This window comes from Mauremys reevesii, linkage group 5 (genome assembly GCF_016161935.1).
Source record: "Mauremys reevesii isolate NIE-2019 linkage group 5, ASM1616193v1, whole genome shotgun sequence".
Lineage (NCBI taxonomy): Eukaryota > Metazoa > Chordata > Testudines > Geoemydidae > Mauremys > Mauremys reevesii.
In genome coordinates this window covers 95817353-95842533 of record NC_052627.1, presented here as the reverse complement: position 1 = coordinate 95842533, position 25181 = coordinate 95817353, and the positions used below count along the sequence as shown (strand labels likewise).

At 45.9% G+C, this 25181-nt stretch overlaps 1 protein-coding gene across 4 annotated transcripts in view; it reads right to left on the bottom strand.

Annotated features, from left to right (window-relative positions):
* The window catches only part of PDS5A (PDS5 cohesin associated factor A), a 155615-nt gene extending 135149 nt beyond the window's left edge, over window positions 1–20466 (bottom strand). For 3 of the 4 annotated variants that reach the window (XM_039540403.1, XM_039540404.1, XM_039540407.1), the window contains exons 1-2: window positions 20124–20466; window positions 19179–19349 (exon numbers count right to left, since the gene is read on the bottom strand). In XM_039540403.1, the coding sequence (XP_039396337.1) occupies window positions 19179–19349; window positions 20124–20150 (198 nt within the window). In that variant the 5' untranslated portion in view covers window positions 20151–20466. The other variant, XM_039540406.1, reaches the window with a different exon arrangement.
* Between the last annotated feature and the right edge of the window lie 4715 nt (window positions 20467–25181).

Here is a 25181-nt window from a genome sequence, read left to right as displayed (position 1 = left end):
TGAGAACATTGAAATGAATGTAGAAGAAGCAGAACTCCACGTGCCCCTAGGCTGCCTGGAAGCTGAATTCTGTTGCCTGGCTGTGTGTGACTGCTTACTCATAGCAAAGTGTCCCTTTTGTTCTCTGAAATGTATATTTTAAAATACTACCCTCCTGTCATAAACAGATAGTTAAGGGTTAAGGTCTCTTTTACCTGTAAAGGGTTAACAAGCTCAGTAACCTGATGAGCACCTGACCAGAGGACCAATCAAGGAACAAGATAATTTCAAATCTCTGTGGAGGGAAGTCTTTGTCTGTGTTCTTGGTTGGGTCTTTGTTCTCTTTTTGGATCTAAGAGAGGCCAGACATATCTTCAAGTTCTCCAAGTTTTCCTGAAGTATTTTCTTCTATTCAGTATAGTGAGTATTAGAGAGGCGGACTAGCCTTATAATTAATTTTCTACATTTGCAATTGTGTGTTTGCTGGAAAGATATCTTTATTGGAAAGATATCTTTATTTCTGTTTGCTATTACTTTGATCATTCTGAGAAAGGAGAGGGGGGAAGTCTCTTTAGGTTTATAAGCTAGACACTGTATCTTTTTTATCCTGGTGTTACAGACATAGTGTACTTTCTTTCTTTCTTTTAATAAAATCCTTTTCTTTTTAAGAACTTGATTGATTTCTTCCCTTGTTTGGATTTTCAGGGGAAGGGGAGGGGGGAAAATGAATCCCTCTTTGTTTGATTCAATGAGTTTGAATCAAAGTATCTCTCCTAAGGACTAGGAGAGGGGAGGGGGGAAGGAGGTGGGGGGAAATAGGTTATTTCCCTTTGTGTTGAGATTCAAGGAGTTTGGATCTGTGTTCCCCAGGGAAAGTTTGGGGGGAACAGGGAGTGTGCCAGACACTAACAAACTGGCTGGTGGCAGCGTACCAGATCTAAACTAGGATTTTAGTTTAGAGGAGTCCATGCAGGTCCCCATCTTGTGGACGCTAAAGTTCAAAGTGGGGAACAAACCTATGACACCTCCCTTTTTCTCCTCCTGCAGGTGCAAATGTTTCAACGCGGCCCCCCATCTACTCCATCCCAGAGGCTGGTCCAGATTAGAAGGCAGAAAAAAACAAACTCGGGAAGACATGTTTGCCGAACTCATGCAGTCCTCCCGCACTGATAGGGCCCAGCTGAATGCGTGGAGGCAAACAATTGCTGAGTCCCGTAAAGCATTACAGGAACACGAACAGAGGAGGGACGCGCGCGATGAGAGCAGGCAGGACCCTATGGTCAAGCTCATGGGAGAGCAAACTGACATGCTCCGCTGTATGGTGGAGCTAATGCAGGAAAGGCAGCAAGACCAAAGACTGCCGCTGCAGCCCCTGTATAACTGCCCTTCCTCCTCCCCAAGTTCCATAGCCTCCTCACCCAGATGCCCAAGAACACAAAGGGGGAGGCTACAGGGACCCACACACTCAACCCCAGAGGATCGCCCAAGCACCAGAAAGCTGGCATATACGAACTTTTGATTTGGTTTCTCGACTTGTCCTTCCCTCCTCCTCCATCCCCGTAACCCAACCTTCTCCCCCCGCCCCCCGAGTTCGCCTTCTGATTTCTCTCACTGTGTTGTGCAACAAATAATAAAGAACAGTTTAACAATTTAGACTTTATTTCCTTTCATATAGGGGGCGGGTAACTTCAAGAGAAACAAACACAACTGTCACACTGTATCCTGGCCAGTCATGAAACTGGCTTTCAAAGCTTCTCTGATGAGCAGCGCGCCCTGCTGCACTCTTCTAATCACCCTGTTGTCTGGCTGTGCGAAATTGGCAGCCAGGCGAGTTGCCTCAACCTCCCACCCCACCATAAACATCTCCCCCTTACTCTCACAAAGATTGTGGAGCACACAACAAGCAGCAATTACAATTGGAATATTGGTTGTGCTGAGATCTAACCGAGTCAGTAAACTGCACTAGCGTGCTTTCAAACATCCAAAAGCACATTCTACCACCATTCTGCACTTGCTCAGCCTATAGTTGAACTGCTCCTTACCGCTGTCCAGCGTGCCTGCGTACGGCTTCATGAGCCATGGCATTAAGGTGTAGGCTGGGTCCCCAAGGATAACTATAGGCATTTCAACATCCAACAGTAATTTTCTGGCCTGGAAAGTAACTCCCTTCCTGCAGCTGTTCAAACAGACCAGAGTTCCTGAAGATGCGAGCGTCATGCACCTTCCCTGGCCATCCCACGTTGATGTCGGTGAAACGTCCCTTGTGATCTACCAGTGCTTGCAGCACCATGGAAAAGTACCCCTTGTGGTTTATGTACTGGCTGTCCCGGTGTGCTGGGGCCAAGATAGGGATATGCATTCTATCGCTCTGCCGCAGTTAGGGAACCCCAGTGCATTAAAGCCATCCACAATGGTCTGCACATTTCCCAGAGTCACTACCCTTGATAGCAGTTGGTTAATGACTGTGTTGGCTACTTGCAACACTGCAGCCCCCGCAGTAGATTTGCCCACTCCAAACTGATTCCCGACTGACCGGGAGCTTAACCCACAATTCCAATGGGCGGCAGAGACTGCGGGAACTGTGGGATAGCTACCACAGTGCACCGCTCCAACATTCGATGCTAGCCTCGGTACTGTGGACGCACTCTGACGAATTCACGTGCTTTAGTGGGGACACACAACACTGAATGTATAAAATCACTTCCGAAAATTCGAATAAAATACGTTTGAATTAATTTCGTACCGTAGACATACCCTAAGAACGTTTACATCGGTTAGAGTCTGGACCAAAGTTTGGTTTCTTTAAATACCAAGAAGGCTTTAGTACACATTGTGAACTAATGGGTCTGTTAACTATTTTGTACCTACCGCTCATTTAAAAACTAGATTTTACTTTTTGGTGGAAGGAGAAGCATATGTGGCATTATGGGGATAAAACTACATGGAATGATTCACGATGGTGTTCTGAGGGAGGTTGTTAATGTTGTGGAGTTTCTGGAGGAAATCTGTTGTGTCTTGAAGGAAGCTGGCCCTTTGTGTGGTAAGTGGTTTCAGGATAGTTTCTATAAGCCCTGATAACTCCTTCAGTAAGAGTGCCATGGCCAAATATGATGGGTCTGTCTGGATTCCCTGATTTGTGTATCTTGGAAAACATGTATGAAGTCCCTGAGGTGGGTTCATGGAGGATAAGGTTGTAGAGTTTCCCCCAAATACCCAGAGAGAACTTGCTAAACTAGCTGTTCCAACTTGTACTCAGAATGTCATAGCTAAGTACATTTTCCAGACCTGAAGAAGAGCTCAGCGTAAGCTCAAAAGATTGTCTCTTTCACCAACAGAAGTTGGCCTCGTAAAAGATATTACCTCACCCATCTTCTCTCTCTCTAATATCCTGGAACCAATATACTACACCACCACTGCATATCACAGGACTGTTGTGAGGATTACTGTTTATATAGCACTTCGAACACATGAAGTTTTAAGTATATTATGTTTTCCAGATCGTTAATCCACCATGTGTTCTAACTCTTGGAATTTATTGGTATATCATGGACTTAGGCCCAAATTTTTATTTTAAAATACTTTGAATCTGAGAGGATAAAGTCTTCCAGACTTGAAGGAGATTGGCCGTGTGATTAAGGGATGCTACTAAGACTCAAGAGATCTGGGTTCAATACCTGCTCTGCCACAGATTTCCTGTGTGATCCTTAACTTCTCTGTGCCCCACTTTTCCATCTGTAAAATGGGAATAATACTTCTTGTGACAAGTCTCTCTCCCCACCCCAGGTACCATTTGGGACTGAGGTACCACTGAGCCCACCTGATCCATCAGCTTGGGTTCCCTTCACACTGTACTCCTATGCAGCCTGTCAAGCCCTTCCCCAGGCTTCAGACTACACTTTACCAGCACAAATCCAGCTGTAGCAATACACACAGATGCTGAGATCAGCTCTGCATGGGAAGGCTCAGCTTAGGAACTGACCAGTTACTCAAATGCACACCCCCTTCTGGAGTATAAATCCAAAATTACATCACCTTGTGCTGCACAGAGATCTGTACAGAGTAAGCTCATGAAATTCGCCCCCTCCCTCAATGTGGAGAGAAATATACACAGCTTTCTACCCCAAGTTATGATTTCCACACACTGGTTTTAGACAAAAACAAGTTTATTACTACAAAAGATAGATTTTAAGTGATTATAAGGGCTAGCAAACAGATGAAAGCTGATTACCAAGCAAATAAAACAAACACACAATCTAAGCTTAATATACTAAAGAAATTGGATATGTGTAGCAAATTCTCACCCTAAATGTTGTTTTAGGCAGATTGCAGAGATTCCTGAAGGCAAACTGCACTTGCTTGCAGCTTAAAACTCCAATTATTCCTTTCACAGGCTAGACAACCCTCTAGTCTGGGTTCAGCCCTTCTCCTCTAGATCAGTCTTTTTGTTTCTCAGGTGTTTCCAGCAGTCTTCTTTCTTTGACAGGGAGTCAGTGAAGAACGACCCATGATGATGTCACTCCCCTACCTTAAATAGTTTTTGCATATGGTGGGAATCTTTTGTCTCCCAGTTTGTTTCCCACGCCCAGTCAGTGGAAAACCACTAGTATTATCACGGAGTCCAGTATCAGGTGACTTGGTCACATGTCCCTGGTGGTCTCCAACTTTTTTATGCCCAAGATCACTTTTCTGAATTTAAGGGCAACCCAGGATCTACCCTGCCCCTTCCCTGAGGCCCCGCCCCATGCAAACCATCCCCACACCCTCACAAACTTTCACCGGACTGGGGTAGGGGTTCAGGAGGGAGTGTGGGCTCAGGGCTGGGGCCAAGGGGTTTGCAGTGTGGGAGGCTGAACCTGGGACAGGGGGTTGGGGTGCAGGAAGGGGTGAGGGGTGCAAGCTCTGGGAGGGAGTGCAGGAGGGGATATAGGAGGGGGCTCCGGGCTGGGGTAGTGTTGGAGTGCAAGAATGGGTACAGGGTGCTGACTCTGCAAGGGAGATCAGGGCTGGGGCTTGGGGTGCAGGAAGAGGTATGGGGAGCTGGATCTGGGAGGGGGCTCAGGGCTGGGATGCAGCCTCCCACTGGGCAGCATTTACCTCCAATGGCTCCTGGTCAGCAGCGTATCATGGCTGCCATTAAGGTAGGCTCCCTGCCTACCCCAGCTCAACGCTGCTCCCGGAAGGGGCCAATGCGCCCCTGCGGCCCCTGGGGAAGGGAGGCAGATTGCTCTGCACGCTGCCCCTCTCTGCAAGCACCATCCCCACAGCGCCCCATTCCCGGCCAATGGGAGGTGAGGGGGCGGTGCTTGCAGACAGGAGCAGCACACGGGGCAGACCCCTGGCCCCCCACCCCGGATCCCTGAGGCCGCACTGGCCGCTTCCGGGCGTGGCGTGGGGCCGGGGTAGGCAACAGCACCGGAGATCACGATTGACTGGGAGATCCTCTAGGATCAATCAGTCAATCGTGATCGACCGGTTGGTGACCACAGCTGAAGAGCCACCACTGCCGTGACTCAGAGGCTCTTTTCAGTGTCCCCAGGAAAGCTTCCCAGGAAGGCTCCCCAGTGGGAGATTAGTATCCTGTAAGAGCTATTGTTCTCCCTAATTGCCCTTCCAGCTAGCCATCTAAATTGATTGCATTCTGTCTAGTGGGCATTCCCCAAGTGTAAACAATTGTAATAGATGCATAGATAATATCCTTAACTTTAGATACAAAAATTATATATATGCGTACAAGTAGGATAATCATATTCAATAAATCATAACCTTTCCAATGATACCTCACATGCCTTATCTTGTACAAAATACACCATGATTTTGTCATACTCATAATAATATTACTATGAAGAATACAGATGCGTAATGCCACACTTCTCTTCTCCCACCATTCTTCTGCCTTGTCTTTTTAGACTGTAAACTCTTCTGGGCAGGGACTGTCTTTTACCATGTGTTTGTAATCTTATACAATGTGGATCTGATCTCAGCTGAAGCCTCTAGGCCAGTGGTCACCAACAGGTTGATAGCGGTCGACTGGTCAATCCTAGAGGATCTCCCAGTCAATCGCAATCTCCGGCAGTGCAATGTGACTGCCGCTAAGGCAGCCTCCCTGCTTACCCCGGCCCCACACCTCTCCTGGAATTGGCCAGTGTGGCCATGGGGGGACAAGGGTCTCCCTACACACACTGCTCCTGCCTGCAAGCACTGCTCCCACAGCTCCCATTGGTCTGGAGAGCTGCAGGGACGGTGCTTGCAGAGAGGGTCAACACGCAGAACCACATGTCCCCCACCCTCCCCCAGGGGCCACAGGGGCATGTTGGCCCTTTCTGGGAGTGGTGTGGGGCCAGGGTAGGCAGGGAGCCTGCCTTAGCCTTGCTGCGCCTGCCGCAGACCGGGAGCCACAGCCCCAACCCTGAGCCCCCTCCCAGAGCCAGCACCCCAATCCCCTCCTGCACCCCAACCCCCCCCCCCACCCAGAGCCAGCACCCTATATCCCCTCCTGCACCCAACTCCCTCCTAGAGCTTGCACGCTTCATCCCCTCATGCACCCCAATCCCCTGCCCCAGGCTCAGCCCAGAGCCCCCTCCCACACTGTGAACCCCTCGGCCCCAGCCCAGGGCCCACACCCCCTCCCAAACCACTACCCCAGCCCGGTGAAAGTGACTGAGGGTGGGGGAGAGCAAGCAACGGAGAGAGGTGGGAATGAAGTTAGTAGGGTGGGGCTTTGGAGAAGGGGCAGGGTAGATCCTGGGCTGCCCTTAGATTCAAAAAGTGATCTTGGGCATAAAAAGGTTGGAGACCACTGCTCTAGGCATTATCCCAATACAAAAAAATAATTAACGTTTAATCTTATACAAAGTAAAATACCAATTGGTATGTGCTGGCATAAAAAGTTTCCTAAGCACAAGTTTGGAACAAATACATTAGGAATGTAAGAACTGCGATTCTAGACCATACCCAAGGTCCATCTAGTCCAGGGGTTCTCAAACTGGGGGTCGGGACCCCTCCAGGGGTCGCGAGCTGTCAGCCTCCACCCTAAACCCAGCTTTGCCTCCAGCATTTATAATGGTATTAAATATATTAAAAAGTGTTTTTCACTTATTGGGGGGGGGGTCGCACTCAGAGGCTTGGTATGTGAAAGGGGTCACCAGTACAGAAGTCTGAGAACCACTGATCTAGTCCAAACAAAGGTACAAGAACCCAGGAGTAGGCAGATATGAGATATCTGCACCCCTAGGCGCACACGCATACCACATTAGCTCTAATCCTGATCTCAAATACTTGGTGGTTGGCTTAAGCCGTGAAGCACAAGGTTTAATATCCCTTCCACAAAACTTGTTATAATTTATTATGAAAACTATTGATACTCCATATAAAAGTCCTATTCCCTTTTAGAATCTTGTTAAGACCTTGGCCTCAATGATTTCCTGTGGCAGCAAGCTCCACAGTTTAATTACACACACTATGAATTTCCCACGTTTTAATTTTATCAAATGTCCCCTTGTTCTTATGTTATGAGAAGTTTCCAATCTACCTTCCCTATACCATTCAACCAAGGGGGAGGGACCACTGAGCCCAAGCCACAAATGATTTCTTGGGACAATGAATGAGAAAAAAGGAATAGTTGTGAAGGTCAAAGATTAAAAATCAGAAGGGGATACTGAGCAGAGGACCCCCAAAAGAGCCCACTGCTCCTCTAACGATTTCTAAGAATTTAACCCAGGTTTCCCAAACACCCTAATCATTGGACCATTTTTCCTCTCCCTTTGAAAGTGTGCAGTGAATAAAGCAGTAAGAGAAAAAATGGTCTCATGGTTAAAGCAGTTGAATGCTGCCCTGGAGAACTAGATTCTATCCCTGTGACACAATTCCTACGTAATGCTAGTCAAGTCACTTAAATAAATAAATATATGGAGCTATACATATCTCATAGAACTGGAAGGGACCCTGAAAGGTCATTGAGTCCAGCCCCCTGCCTTCACTAGCAGGACCAAGTACTGATTTTTGCCCCAGATCCCTGGGTTTAGCAGGCTAATGCTCAAACCACTGAGCTATCCCTCCCCCCACTTAAAACTAAAAACTTTTCACAGATGGTCATTAATTGTGTGTTCCTTATTTTCTAGGTGCCCAACTTGAGACCCTGGGGACTGATTTCCAGGAGTGCTGAGCACTCACAGCTGTAACTGAAGTCAATAGGAGCTGTACTTTGAACATATTAAGTGATATACACAATGCTTAGTACTTTTAAAAAACAGGTCCTAGGCATCTCAAATTGGGCACCCAAAATAAATTAGCACTTTTGACCTTAATCTGTCCATGCTTCAGTTCCCCATCTGTAAAATGGGGACACTACATCTCCTCATTTCACAAAGGAGTGTTATGAAGATTAATTCATGTGTGTTTGTGAAGCACTCCGATTCCATAGCAGGGAGCACCACAGAAAAGTCCATGAGAAAATTAATAATTCTTTATTCAGAGTAGGCCTTGAATAGTGTCCATTAAATAATGCCTAAGGCAAAGTACTATAAGGGGTTATTGACTAGACTGACCATAAAACTAGGCAAACTACACCAGGGCTGATGCACACATTCGATCATTGGGGACCCTCCTGTTTGAATAAACTTAGCCTCTTGTTGCCAGGAGACCACCACAGTAATTCTGGAGATGTGAGTTTGCCATTAGTAGCTGCTGCACTTAGAATAAGAAAATTACTGTGGTCAAAAATGAAGTACTTTATTCCTTTATTTTCCAATGGACCAATAACATTTGGGTGAGTTGGAAGCCTACATAAGGTGAATGCTTTAGGATTACTAACGTCAGAGAGCTTGCAAAACATACATACAACTCTATCTCAATATAACACGACCCGATATAACACGAATTCGGATATAACGCAGTAAAGCAGTGCTGGGGGAGGGGGGCTGCGCACTCCAGTAGATCAAAGCAAATTCAATATAACGCGGTAAGATTTTTTTGGCTCCAGAGGACAGCTTTATATCGAGGTAGAGGTGTACTTGCATTCTGGTTTGCTCTTGTTGTTTTAATAAAAAGAAAGCCAGACCATGATTTCTTATACACTGACTAGTGATCTGTCCTAGTTAATGAGAAACTTGATTGTTACAACTGTAAAACTAACTGAAAGAATTGGACTGAGTAAACTAAAAAAATAGGAATTTGGCCCTAGGCTTGTGTACCCAATAACAGTTCAAGAACATTTGCAAACTCAGTTTGCCCCTGCAACTTTGTACTTATAGTTGCAGTAATTAAAGTTTTTGAAGTGCTAGAATAATTATCTATGGATCTCTATAATAACCAGGCTACTCTTTTCCTGTAAGCCTCAAATCCTGCAAACAGTACCGTATTTTCCGGCGTATAAGACGATTGGGCGTATAAGACGACCCCCTAATTTTCCACTTAAAACATAGGTTTTGGCCTATACTCGCCGTATAAGACTACCCCACCTTCCGAGGCTGAAGGACCCACCACCGAAGACCCGGTAGGGAACCGTCCAGTGAGTACACCCCCCACCCACGTCCTGCCCCCCCTCAGAAACCACAACCCATAACCCCCCCTGCCCTGCTCCTTGTCCCCTGACCACTCCTTCCCAAGACCCCCAACCCTAACTCCCCCCCAAGACCCCACCCCCTGCCAAACTTGCCCCGCTCCCTGTCCCCTGACTGCCCCGACTCCATCCACCACCATCCCAACAGACCCCAGGAATTCCCACGCGGCGCCGACCTAACCCCCCCTTCCCCATCCCCTGTCTGCCCCCCCAGAACCTCTGCCCGATCCAACCCCTCCTCCCCCGCCCCAGTCCCCGCCCGCGCCCTGGCCCCGCACCCCCGCCCGGGGCCAGGGTCAGACCCGCAGCCGCGGGACCCGGCTCCCCGGGCCCGGCCGACACCGGGACCGGGGCCGGCGCCGCAGCTGCGGGGCCCGGCTGCCCAGGCCCGGCCAACAACGGGCCCCGCCGCCCGGGCCCCGCCGCCCGGGCCCCGCCGCCCGGGCCCGGGGCCGTGGGGCCCGGCCGACACGGGGCCGCTGCAGCCGGCCGACACGGGGCGGGGCCGCAGCCGAGGCCCGGCCGACACCGGGGCCGGGGCCGGCGCCGCAGCCGCGGGGCTGGCTCCCCGAGCCGACACCGGGGCCGGCGCCGCAGGTAAGCCGTCCCGCCCCCTCCCCCACATGCCCGGCTTACCTGCCCACTCCTTTTTTCAGGCTTCCCGTGAACATTTGATTCGCGGGAAGCTGGGGAAGGGGAGGAGAAGGAGGGCGGAGCGTTCAGGGGAGCGGTGTCATCTATTAAGCCTGCTCGGATTGGCTGAGTCAGAGAGGCAGGCTATTACAACCTTTGCCAATCCGAGCAGGCTTTGTATGCATTAATGGTATACACCAGAGAGACGCCTCCCAGGATTGGCTCAGCCGAAGCCTGTTTATACCCGGCGTATAAGACGACCCCCGATTTTTGGGGGTTGTTTTTTTAGTTTAAAAAGTCGTCTTATACACCGGAAAATACGGTAATCCCACCAACCTCAACAAGACTACTCATATGCATAAAGTTCAGGAGAGAAATAAGTGTTTGCAGGATTGGGGCCCTAAGTCATGAAAATACTGATAAGAACTGGAATTTCAGATATGTTATTGGAAAAACAGCATTATTAAGTACTAGTTGGCTACAATTATCAATGAAGGTACTTAATACAGGTACATTTTTCTCAAAAAGCAAAACACACACAAAAATCTCCAACACATTAATGTTCAATACCAGTTACCAGATTCTCTCCATAGATAACACACCAATTCATACCCTTCAGGTACTCTCAACATGACTACTTCCAGATGTTTAGAGACCTTTAGAGAGCCTCTTCCTTTCCTCTAAGCACCGATTCCATAAATTAACAAACATAATATAAAATATATTGTATTATTAAAAGTGATTATTTCCAAGAGCACATTCAAAACAGAACAAAAGCCCTGTTCCAAGGAGCACATAATATAAAACTAGACAAGACAGGCAAACAAGTAAGTGGAAAGGAACTGCTCATCCTATGTTGACACAAGTATCTATCAGCTAATATGTGGATAAATAAAGTCTATCCAAACTCCTCCAGCCATCACAAGCCATGCCCTAACCAAAATCCTGGGGAAAAGCAACTTCCAAATATGCTGCAAATGCTAACTAATCCAGGTACTAATGGACCAGGTCCTAGAGAAGGCAAGATAGTGAGTTCCAAAATGAAGGAACCATCACAGTAAACACTCTGCCAGCACCTGTCTCCCTTACATGAAGAAAAGTAGTATGTCTAATTAACTGATCACAAGGGAGAGGAAAAAAACTTCAAAATTCTAATCTCATCTCTGTTAGACAGTTACATGGCCTGAGACAAGTCATAATCTCTACAGATCTCCATTGTCACATATAAAATAGGTTAACAAACCTACCTCAAAAAGGATGTTGCAAGGATTTGTTGAAATTTGTACTCTGAATATGTATTCCCTTCTCTCCTCTCCTTCAAAAAAACCTGTACCAATTCCATTAAGTATTCAGTATATAATGCACTTTTACTGTTCTATATTTTTTCTGTACTGTATGGTACCTATTGTGAGCCTCTGACTAAATCCCTTGAGGGACCTATTAGGCACTTCACAGTGTTTGTTTGTTTTTATATAGAGCCATTAGTGTAAACAGTACTGTATAGTACCCATAGGTGGTACTATACAGTACTGTTTACACTAATGGCTCTATATAAAAACAAACAAACACTGTGAAGTGCCTTTCTCCCCACCCCCCAACCTTGTCACAAACTTAAACTTCCCAAACTGCATAGTGAATGGTGCAAAACCGTGTCTGAGCTGGTCACATTTCATGCTCTCTTTTTACTAAAAAAAATTCAACAGGTAGATAATGGTAAGGAGTGGTACAGAAGATGCATACAGCATAACGACCTCAGACAGTTTTGCACTGCTTATTATGTAAACATTTGCTATAATTTTGACTTAATAATGGCATTTTAAGTAAGTCTATCATTAAGTTACTAGTGAATAATATTGATGGTAATTATATCAGTTTATATGTAACTACATTAAAGTTTTCCCATGTGACTGATGAAGTTATACAAGAGATTTTTGTTTACATTGCCAAGAATAACCAAGTATGGACTTTGAAAAGACATTTAGAAATGTTAGTGCTAACAGGTCCAAGAACTAATATAGCTGAACTGCTTGGTAACAGCGACCATAACATAATTACATTTCACAACCTTGTAGGGGGGAAAAATACCATAATAGCACTTAACTTCAAAAAGGGGAACTACAAAAAATGAGGAAGCTAGTTAAAAAGAAATTAAAAGGAACAGTTACAAAAGTGAAACGCCTGCAAGCTGCATGGTACCTATTTAAAAACACCATAATATAGACTCCAACTAAATGTATACCCCAAATAAAAAACAAATAGGAAGATGACCAAAAAAAATGCCACTATGGCTAAACAGCCAAATAAAAGAGGTGGTTAGAGGCAAAGTAGCATCCTTTAAAAACTGGAAGTCAAATCCTACCAAGGAAAATAAAAACGTGCATAAACTCTGGCAAGTCAAGTGTAAAAGTATAATTAGGCAAGCCAAAAAGAATTTGAAGAGCAATGAGCAAAAGACACACAAACTAACAGCAAATAATTTTTTTTAAGCAAAACAGAAGCAGAAAGCCTGATGTACAATCAGTGGGGTGCCATTGGATGATCACAGTACTAAAGGAGCACTTAAGGAAGACAAGGTTGTTCCATAGAAGCTAAATGAATTTTCTGCATCAGTCTTCACTGCAAAGGATGAGAGAGATCCTCACACTTTGCCATTCTTTTTATGTGGCAAATCTGAGGAACTGTTCCAGATTGAGGTGTCAGTAGAGGAGGCTTTGGAACAAAAGTGATAAATTAAACAGTAATAAAGCATCCAAGAGTTCTGAAGGAACTCAAATATGAAATTCTAGAACCACTAACTCTGGTATATTTAAGCAAGTAACTTATTGCTTAAATCAGCCTCTATATCAGATGACTGGCTGATAACTAATGTGACGCCAACATTTTTAAAAAGCTCCAGAGGCGATCCCGGCAATTACACCCTGCTAAGCCTAACTTTAGTACCACGCAAACTCTTTGAAATGATAGAACAGAACAGAATTATCAGACATGTATATGAACATATGTTGGGGAAGAGTCAACACCGCTTTTATAAAGAGAAATCATGCCTCAGCAATCTATTAGAATTCTTTAATAGTATCAACAAAAGAGTGGACAAGCTGATATAACATACTTGGACTTTCAGAACACCTTTGACAAGATCCAACATCAAAGGCCTTTAAGCAAAGTAAGCAGTCATGACATAAGAGGGAAGGTCTTCTCATAACTGGGTAAAAGATAAGAAACAAAATGTAGGAATAAATGGAGAGACATAAATAGTTGTGTCCCCCAGGGATCCTTACTATAAGGTGACCAGATGTCCTGATCTTATAGGGACAGTCCCAATAGTTGGGGCTTTTTCTTATATAGGCACCTATTTTTCCCCCACCCCCGGTCCCGATTTTTCACACTTGCTATCTGGTCACCCTACTTTACTAGGACAGGTGCTGTTCAACAAATTCATAAATTAGCTAGAAAAGGGGGTGAACAGTGAGATGGAAAAGTTTGCAGATAACTATCTTAAGTGATTTTGTAAGTCCAAAGCTGACTGCGAAGAGTTACAAAGCAATCTCACAAAACTGGGTGACTGGACAACAAAATGGCAGATGAAAGGCAATGTTGATAAGTGCAAAGTAATGCATATTGGAAAAAATAATCCCAAATCTAAAAGTACAAAATGGTGGGATCTAAATTAGCTGTTACCGCTCAAGAAAACTCTTGAAGCCATAGTGGATACATCTGCTCAATGAGCAACAGCAGTCAAAAAAGCCAACAGAATGTTAGGTACCATTAAAAAGGGATAAATGATAAAACAGTAAATATCATAATGCTACTGTATAAATCCATGGTACGCCAACACTTTGAATACTGCATGCAGTTCTGGTCACCTCAAGCCAAAATAGACGCATTAGAACTGGAAAAGGTCCAGCGATAGGCAACAAAAATTACTAGAGATATGCGGCAGCTTCCATATGAGAAGAGATTAAAAAGACTGGGACGTTTCAATTTAGAAAAATGACAACTAAGGAAAGATATTATACAGGGCTATAATCATGAATGGTATGGAGAAAGTGAATAAAGAAGTGTTGTTATATAACCCTTCACATAACACAAGAACCAGGGTTCAACCAATGAAATTAACGGGCAACAGGTTTAAAACAAGCATAAGTAAGCGTTTCTTCGCACAATGCCCAGTCAATCTGTGAATTTATTAGCAGGGGATGTTGTGAAAGCCAAAACTATAACTGAGCTCAAAAAAGTATTAGGTAAGTTCATGAAGGACAATCCATCAGTGGCTATCAGCCAAGACAGTCAGGGACACAATCCTATGCTCTAGATATCCTTAAACCGCTGCCTGAGAAGCTGGGACTGGACAGCAGGGGATCACTTGATAATTGCACTGTTCTATTCATTTCCTCTGAACAATCTGGCATTGACCACTGTCAGAAGACAGGATGCTGGACTAGGTGGACCACTGGTCTGACCCAGTATGACCAGTCTTATGTTTTTATTTAACTATGCACAATTTTAAAAACGATTTTAATAAATTAATCTACAACAGAGCCAAATGTGAATTTATAAAACAACTTCCATGCTTAAGTTATCCCAAAGCACTTTACAAAGTAAAGAATTAAATACTGATCATGTAGTGACAGTGTAAGTAAACTGACATTTTTATCTGGGATAATTCACTTAACTTTGGAACTTGTTCATAGAACAGAACGGGATGAAAACCACAATCATATAGCAACTTTTTACAGTGTCTTTAATCAGTAAGAGGCACATCTGGCTTAAAACACAGTTTGTATCCACACAGTACATAGTTAACATATGAATCTTAACTGTCCACCACCTGCTAGCTATCTAGTGTGGCACACTCTTTAGTTTAACCAATTAGGCACACAGTTCTGCAGTATGGACACACCTCCAACCATGGCACTAGCAATTAAAACTAGTTCTCCAATAACCGTGAAATTAAGACATCCAAAATAAACTTTACCCATGTCACAAGGGTACCAATTTATGGGTCTAATCCAATACAAGTTGAAGTCAATGGAATTCATTAAGAGCCTGATTCTATTCCGTATGCTTATGCTACCCTTGAGGGCCTTCCTCGCTACATCATCCAGAAAATGCAGGCCGTTTTAGAATTCTCATCACTTTATTTTGCAGGATGTAGTGCCCACAACATTGTCCAGATTCTGAACACTTGTAAGCAGCAGATCAGCCTAATTCACAACCCATAATCATAGGCAGAAAGAGGGGGTGGGGGAAGAAAACTTTAAAAAACAAACAAACAAAAATACGAGTTCTAGCTGAGAGTGATGCTGTTGATGCAAAATGGGACAGGTTCCCAGAATGACCCAAGCTGCAATAATAAAAAATTAAACATAGTAATAAATTATAAATAATAATAAAATAATAATAATAATAATAAAAGCACATTATTACAAGTATTAGGTCTAGATGAAAAGGGCTCTAGGGGTGATCCCGGCAATTACAGACCGGTAAGTCTAACGTCGGTACCGGGCAAATTAGTTGAAACAATAGTAAAGAATAAAATTGTCAGACACATAGAAAAACATTAACTCTTGAGCAATAGTCAACATGGTTTCTGTAAAGGGAAATCGTGTCTTACTAATCTATTAGAGTTCTTTGAAGGGGTCAACAAACATGTGGACAAGGGGGATCCGGTGGACATAGTGTACTTAGATTTCCAGAAAGCCTTTGACAAGGTCCCTCACCAAAGGCTCTTACGTAAATTAAGCTGTCATGGGATAAAAGGAAAGGTCCTTTCATGGATTGAGAACTGGTTAAAGGACAGAGAACAAAGGGTAGGAATTAATGGTAAATTCTCAGAATGGAGAGGGGTATCTAGTGGTGTTCCCCAAGGGTCAGTCCTAGGACCAATCCTATTCAATTTATTCATAAATGATCTGGAGAAAGGGGTAAACAGTGAGGTGGCAAAGTTTGCAGATGATACTAAACTACTCAAGATAGTTAAGACCAAAGCAGATTGTGAAGAACTTCAAAAAGATCTCACAAAACTAAGTGATTGGGCAACAAAATGGCAAATGAAATTTAATGTGGATAAATGTAAAGTAATGCACATTGGAAAAAATAACCCCAAGTATACATACAACATGATGGGGGCTAATTTAGCTACAACGAGTCAGGAAAAAGATCTTGGAGTTATCGTGGATAGTTCTCTGAAGATGTCCACGCAGTGTACAGAGGTGGTCAAAAAAGCAAACAGGATGTTAGGAATCATTAAAAAGGGGATAGAGAATAAGACTGAGAATATATTATTGCCCTTATATAAATCCATGGTACGCCCACATCTCGAATACTGTGTACAGATGTGGTCTCCTCACCTCAAAAAAGATATTCTAGCACTAGAAAAGGTTCAGAAAAGAGCAACTAAAATGATTAGGGGTTTAGAGAGGGTCCCATATGAGGAAAGATTAAAGAGGCTAGGACTCTTCAGTTTGGAAAAGAGAAGACTAAGGGGGGGACATGATAGAGGTATATAAAATCATGAGTGATGTTGAGAAAGTGGATAAGGAAAAGTTATTTACTTATTCCCATAATACAAGAACTAGGGGTCACCAAATGAAATTAATAGGCAGCAGGTTTAAAACAAATAAAAGGAAGTTCTTCTTCACGCAGCGCACAGTCAACTTGTGGAACTCCTTACCTGAGGAGGTTGTGAAGGCTAGGACTATAACAATGTTTAAAAGGGGACTGGATAAATTCATGGTGGCTAAGTCCATAAATGGCTATTAGCCAGGATGGGTAAGAATGGTGTCCCTAGCCTCTGTTCGTCAGAGGATGGAGATGGATGGCAGGAGAGAGATCACTTGATCATTGCCTGTTAGGTTCACTCCCTCAGGGGCACCTGGCATTGGCCACTGTCAGTAGACAGATACTGGGCTAGATGGACCTTTGGTCTGACCCGGTACGGCCTCTCTTATGTTCTTATGACAAAATCCAGTTTTGATGGCAGAAAGCTGTACAGACACAAATCAAATAATGGTTTTGTAACCAGTTAAGTTGACTGTGGCTTTCACTGGTTAGACTAGAATCAAAAACTGTGTGGACAGGCCCAAAGATGGCCAAAACACCAAGTTATACTCTAATTTTTCCGAAGAGAGCCATGGCATCTTTAGTTTACTCACAGGCAGCCACCAGAGACTGGCAGAGACCTCAGCTTCAAGGTATACTGTCAGGTTAATTTATGCCTAAATTGTAAAGGTTTGTTTTTTCAAAACCTACAAACTAACTTTTTAAAACTCCATTAGAAAGAAGTTTATGTTTGTTTTTAAAAGAGCATGCTTTCTTACAGAAAAGGGGAGAAAAACACCCTCTTCCATCTGCTACTGACCAGAAAATTATGCCGTATCTCATCTCATAGACTTGGCCACAGTAATCTATATATTCATGACTTCCAGACTTGATATTACAATTATCTAGGAATGGCACTTTACCCATGTTCTCCACACTACACTAGCTCCCCATTCTCTATAGACTCCAATTCAAGATCTCTGTCCTAACATTCAAAGCCCTTTGGAGATAGTTAGCCAGAGCCAGTCCGGAGACATTTCCTCTACAATCATGACCCCCACAATTATGTTCCACTGGAACAATGAAAAAAAATAACTGTTGGTGAGGCTCATGAGAGATAGAGCTTTCACAAGAGATGGAACCACGCTATGGAATTCACTTATGCACAAGATAACCACAGGCTTTGCCACTTCCAAAATTAAATGCAAAACTTATTTCTTAAATATATTTTTTAAATGTATACAGAGGAACATTTTACTTCTTCTAGAGGATTAAAGAATAATTTGTTAGTTCTGTTTTTCAATACTTGCGAGACACCCAGCTACTACAGTGATGGGAGCCATATAATCAGATTAGACAGCCAGAAACCTTCTAGTACTACATAGTATACCATCCATCCTGAGCATGGACCCAAATCCTAGCTTAAGACTTGAATCTTCAACTCTCTGGCCCAAAGACCACAATACTACCAATTGAGTGACCCTGATATTTAATCAATACCTTACTTTATCCTCTACTTTCAGCATACATTTAAAAATAATATGCCATGGCACAGAAGTTAACAAGGCAAATTTGAATGTTCTGCATTGGAAAAAAAAATGATTTAAAGCCATCTGTAAACCTCAGAGTCCACAAAACAAAACAAAAAAGGAGAGAAAAATACTTGTGACAATCCCTCTTACTTATGAAAGTTTAACAACTTTGTGACTTTATTTACACTATGGGCTTATCTACATATGAAATTATTCCAGAACAGCTATTTCACTCTAAATCCACATGCTACCTTGATCTGAATTAACCCTCAAGTGTAGACAAGCCCTGAATAGTGTGAACACAAAACTTTATAATCTTTATATAATTCAGAAGCAGTGTGTGCACAAAGAAGAATCAGTCTAATCGTGAAACTCTAGAAATGCAGCTTCTACGTTTGTAATGTGCTACAAATTAATGACAGGTAACTTTATAATCAATAATAGCCACCTTTCTAAACTACAATTACTTGTGTGTAATATAATCAACTCCCATCACACCGTGCTTGGACTATGACATATCTTTCAAAACCCTGGAACTCTCAATAATCCTCACACTTAAAAACAAACTTAGCTTCCTGTAATCCATATTTGCAATTCCACTTCTGACCCTTTGTGGGTAGTTTAATTTATTTCATGTCAAATTAAAATATTAGCTTACAAAACACACAAATTAGTACACTGATGATTCAACCCCTCACCACTTTAGGTGAATATATAAAAGCAGACATGGCAATATGGTACCAAAGTGACAAAAGTAAATCATAGACCTTTGAAAAAGAAATAATACAAATTTTGCCAGGAGGATCTGGAGGTAAATAATATGCATGTCAACGACATCAAAAAACTCTGGAGCTCCCAAGGCAGAGATGAAAATGTTTGTTTAGTTGGGTAGTGCTTAAAGGGGCAAATGCTGAGAGGTGAGGAGAAGAGACACTTACCTTCAACCGTTTGACCACCTCATCGTTAGTAATTTTGTCTGTTATCTCCTTTACTCCGGGAGGATAGTAGATGATCTTGCCATCGGCAGGAGGTTTTGGCTGGGTAGCAGGAAAGTCCATCCTGGTGCCACTGGTTATAAACTTTCCTTCTCCACAGTCCTCTACCGGCCTCTATCGGTCAGAAAACAAAAGTTCAGCGGAACAGAGACGACTTTCAGCCCTCTTTTTCCATTTCTAAACCTCAATTCACAGAAGGCCCCACTTAATATCATGAGGGCAAAAATCCTGTACCCCAACCCCTTGGGGAGGGCTTCACTGACGCCCCTCACAAAGCCACCTCTCTCCCCCAAACTCCTGCCTTTCCAGCCTCCTCCAGCGCCTCCTTTCAGTGCGGGGCTTCTCCAGCCCAACATTATTAGTTTGCAGCCTCATATTTTACAATGAAATTTTAACCCAGATCAAAGGATGCCCCAAGTTTAAAGCCCATTATAGCCAAAGGGGGGTCGGGGAGGGCCAAATCCTGGCCCCAGCGGGTCTTTGGGGCCGTCACAGAAGCCTCAGAGCTGGGAGACGAGGCCTAAGCAGTTAGGCCTCAAAACTATCAGGAGGCAAAGAGACCAACAGGAGAGGGGGGGGAAGGAAGGAGGTGGCTGGGATCCCAAACAAAACCCCGCTGCCGGCCAGCCAGCCCCGCGCAGCTAAGTGATGAGCCCCACACCTGGCCCCTACCTCCCCCCAGAGAGGGGGGCAGCCCCCCCAGGAGGGAATCAGGCCACTCTCCACTTTACATTTGTTCCTTCAACTTCAGGTGCCCTCAGCCCCAGGCCCCCTCCCCGCCTCGGAGCCCCTCACCCAACTAGCTCTGCGAAGCCTACAAAGAGCCTCCCTCCCCCAGTGCTGCCGCGGGGCGGGGAGGAGGGAAGCGGGACCCGGAGCCGCCTTTACCTCATGCAGCTCCGGAAGGTGCAGCATTGAGTAGCCTCCGTGCCGGGTGGGTGCTGCAGCTGCTCCGCCACCGCCGGCCGGCCGGCGCCCTGGTTGCTCCCGCTGCCTCCTTGCTCCGCGGTGCGGCGGCGGCGGCTCCTGGCCGGGGAGAGGTGGGGGGAGGAGGCTGCTCGGCGGCGGCAGGAGCGGGGGTGAGAGGGGGCGGCTCAGGCGGAGCGTGCGCCGCGCCGCGGGGACACAGTGCCGCTCTCCGTCCGGCCGGGGAAGAACAGCCCAGGAGGAGGCTCCGCGCTACTCTTCCCCCCCCCCCGGGGCCTGGCCCAGCAGCGCCGCCCAGCCGGGATCCCCGCCCCAGCCTGGCAATAAAGCCCGCGCCCCGGCTCGTCTCTCCAGCTCAGGCAGGGCGGCGGCGGGGCAGGCAGTACCGGGCACGACCGCAGCAGCGCCGCCTCCCGCTTGGCGCCAAAACCAGCAGCGGTCCCGAGCCGGCCGGCGGGGGCTGGTCGATCCCGACGAGCCAGGAAGAAGCGGGGGGCTGCGAGGACAGCCGGGGGCTTCTCACCACCGTGTCCCCTGCATGGCAGCTTGAGCACGGTCAGGGCCACTGGCATCAGCCCTCCCCTCGAGCCCAGGGACGAGGGCACGCACCCGGCTCACACCTGGTGTGGCGGGGGTCCTGTCCGCGTCTCCCCCGCGCCCGCTGGCTGGGCAGCTCTTAGGCGAGTGTGATAGGCGGGCGGGCGGCAGGGAACCCCCTGTTCGGGCACTGCCCGCTCCAGCTGAGCTGAGCTGCCCCCGGGGTTTAGGGGGTCACTGCAGGGCGAGCTGGGAGCAAAAGAGGAAACCCACGGGAATCCTGCCGAGGCGGAGAGCCCCTCCGCACGAGTCAGGAAAATCCCTTTGCCTTCTAGCTCTGCTCTGAGCCCTGAGGCCGCGCTGGGCCGCTCACTGCCATCTTCGTCCCTGAACAGGTGCTGCTTGGCTTGCTGGAGTGGGACCAGCGACTTCCCGCGATTCCAGTTGTCTCGTTCCCCAAGCTTCTAGACATTACTCTGGTTTTCAGCTTCCCTGGTGTATTAATCCTTTGCCTGTCCCACGTTTGTTCTGTTCTCTTTGCAAGTTGCCCCAGAAAGAAGTGCAGTTAATTTTGCTGAGCTGCATTTTTCTTCTGGTCTCAACTAGCTTTTGAACATTCATGTTTGCTTTTGACTTTAACTTTTCTTGCTGCTGTTTAGTTCTGATCAGTGCAATGATTTTTCCCATGTTTTATTTATTTCCAGTGGCACCCAGGTTGCTTTCTAATCAGAGAAGAAGCCTGTGTCCAAGTAACCCCCAAGCTAAGGATAGACAAGGGAAGTAACAGAGATTGGATAGGAGAAGGCTACAACATGTATTTTTTACATGTACAGATGTTGTTCCCCAAGTTATTTGTCAAACATGACATTGTCACCTAGCAAGCTTCTCAGCTATCACCACAGATGCAGGCCTTCAGGGGGATCTTGAATATACAGAGAGAAGGAGAGCTTGTGAATGAGCTCAGGAAGGCCCTTACATGCAAAAATCATAGCTGTTTAATAGTCTTTCATCTGTTGTTTCCTAGAAATTGAACACATTTGGTTAGGTCTGTGACAGAATGGGATATGTCTTTGTCAAATTATGAATTCCATTTTGTACTGTGTATTGACATGTCTAAACTATCCTAGTTCTCATACTGTTGCCCTTCTAGGCAAAGGTTCTTGACATTTTGTTGAAGGCCTATCACTAAGCAGCAGTCAACCTTGCAATCCCCATGGAATAAAGGACTTTTTTAATTTGGTGCCCTGCAAGTGGGGTGGGGCAAGCAAAACGAGTGGGGCTGGAGATTCTCTATGGAGTACATGGCAGAGAAACAGAGGTCTACTTAAGAACAGGCTGCTCTGTGCAGGCAGGGGCTAAAGGGGCACAACCCCTCACCCCATGTAAGAAGGGCTATCAGGAAGCACTCTGTCTAATCTGAATTTCTGACAAACTTCTGAATTGGAAAAAGTGGTGAGATCAGACTGGGGGACGATGCAACCTAAGACTTGTTTTTAAAGATCTGTAACTCAAGTGTTCAAGAGTAAAGTTATGTGATTAAGATATTTCTTTGCTAAGCCTCTGGTTCTTGCTTGCCTGCCATGTTGGATCTGAAGGGATTAAACTAGAAGTCTCAGGTGCCTACGGCCTAGATGGAGCCCTTGGAGAGCCCATGTAGACAATGGGAGATGGGGGGCGGGGCCTTGGGAAGTCTCTGACACTGATTTTTGGGGTCTGCCATCTATCTGCTCTAATGTCCTGTGTCCCAAAGAAGGGTGTCAAACAAGAGGCCTGAACAGGTGTAGTCCCAAAGGCAGAAACACTGACTAGACTCCACCCAGACCAGTTTGGCTTGGAAGCACCCAGACTGCAGCGATTGGGTCCAGTTGTAACAGACTGGTGGCCACACAGTGGGATAGAGGGCCAACTTATAACAAGGTCATCCCAAACAAACCAATACAATGTACTTTGTTTTTACTCAAAGCAAACTTCAGAGGTACCTTTAGAGCTTGCTAGACCATAGCTAATACTGTTGGACACACTGTAGTGGGATACATTCCAGCAGTCAAATTTCACTTATAGTAATAGGATACAAAAATATAGTCACAATTAACTAGTGGACATGGAGAAAGATGACTTACGTTTTTTTAAATATTTTTGAGTTCTTTATTTCCATTTCTGTTCCTTATACTTTGCTCCCTAAATTAGAGGGGCAAATCGGGCTTACCCATTTTGTTTTTTTGTAGCCAGTGTTGCAAGGTATTTATGTGCCAGATATGCTAAACATTCGTACACCCCTTCATGCTTTGGCCACCATTCCATAGGAAATGCTTCTATGCTGATGATGCTTGTTAAAAAATGCTTTAATTAAATTTGTGACTTAATTAAGTTTGGGAGGAGGGATATCTCAGTGGTTTGAGCATTGGTTTACTAAACTCAGGCTTGTGAGTTCAATCCTCAAGGGGGCTATTTAGGGATCTGGGACAAAAATCTGTCTGGGGATTAGCCCTGCTTGAGCAGCAGTGTAGACTAGATGACCTCCTGAGGTTCTATGACTGAACTCCTTGGGGGAGAATTGTATGTTTCCTGTTCTGTGTTACCCACATTATGCCATATATTTCATGTTATAGCAGTCTTGGATGATGACCCAGCACATTTTCATTTTCACAGCAGATTTTACAGAACACAAAGAAAGTACCAATGTGAGGGTACGTCTACACTACGGGACTATTCCGAATTTGCATAAACCGGTTTTGTAAAACAGATTTTATTAAAAAATCGTGTGTGCACACTAACACTAAACAAATTAAATGGTGCGTCCACGTCGTCCAGCGTCGAGGCTAAGTCGATTTCTGGGTAGCTACTGTGGGTAGCTCCTCCGTAGCTCCGCCCCAGCCTCTCCCCCCCTCCCCGCCCCTTGGCATTCCCAGTGCCTGATGGGGGGGCAAAATCATTTTCGTGGTTCTGGTCTGGTTCTCTCCCTCCCTCCACCCCTCCCCCTGACAGCGGCCTGACAGCGTTTTTTTGCGGTGTTTTGCGCCAGCCGCCAGCAGACAGCCCAGCATCAGCTCCATATGCTCGGCTCCGGACACTTAAACACCGGAACTTTTAAACACCTCGCGCAGCTCACTGCCATGAACCAGGCGGAGGACCGAAAACCGAGCAGGCGAGTAAGAGTGACAGGGGCTTAGGACAGCGCGTGATGAGAAACGCGGGCAGGACAAACGCGCGGAGACACCCGGGCGGGGCAGAGATAGATCCCAGAGATTAATGGGGCAGATTCTATCCATTGAAATTTTGGGTTGGGCCGGGGAAAGCACTGACTGTGACTGGTATGTGGTGCTGTGTGTGTCGGGTGATGCGGGCACTTTCTGCTAAACTTTCGACTTGCGCTTTCCTGCTTTGAAAACTTGGTGACTTTTGCTTGCCCTGCCCAGCCATAAGATAAGAAGAGAGACAGCTCACACACCAGACAGTGGAGTGGCGATTGCAGGTGGTCAGAACTCCAGACACCTTACGGTCAGTCGGGAATCAATCTACTGTGGAAATGCAAGTAGGGCTGTGGGGCTAGCTAGCTGCTGTGATAGCCATGCTGTGCAGAGCTGCTGCGTGGCCTGGCTCTGGGATGGGAAGGCTGCAATGGATTTCTTTGCTGCAATTGGATTCCTAACTGTGGGGCGATAGATGGAGCCCCTTATCCCCTATCTTGGCACCACGCAGGGCCAGGGCACCCAACACGGGCACCGGAAGGTGGTGCTGCGGATGGCCAGTCAAGCACTGGTGGATCCACAAGGGACCGCCTGGAAATTCCAGATTGCCGTGGGTTTCAGAAGCACTGATGATCGCAAGAAGCAAAGCACTGTTCTGTTTGCTGACCAGAGGACTTACTTCCCAATGTTGCAGCCTGAAAATATCCTGGGGGATGCTGGAAGCTATCCTGTTATCCTCAGCCTGCCCTTGATGCCATGGCTCTGGACAGTGGTCACATCGTGCCACAGGCAGGCTCAGCATCTGTTCAATGTTCAATTGAGCAAGTGCAGATGGTGGTGGAAATGTGCATACATTTACTTTGCCGCTGGCACCCATCGCTGGCGCACATTACCCTCATTATGGCTCCACTCAGGTTCCATCACAATCTCTGTCTTAAGGCTACAGCCAGGCGGGGTGGGAGGAGATGGTAGAGTAAGGAGGGGGCTGAGGCGGGAGGGGCCGCTGCTGAGGCAAATCAACACCAGGAGGCTGATTCTGGCAGACTTTGACACCAGGGGAGCCTCAAAGGAGCAAGAAGCTCAGGAGAAGAGCAGATCAATGGCCAATCAATGGCTTGACTTGATTGTTTCAGTCCCTTTTTCTCCCCTCCTGTTTGACAGGTAGATCTTTGTGCTCCTCCCTGCTTCAGTAAAGCTTACCCTTTACTTAAAAATATAAGCATTTTAAAGCATTAATTCTTTATTTTTATATTCTTCATGGGAGAAGGAGAGGAGGGGGGCAAAAGGAAAGGTG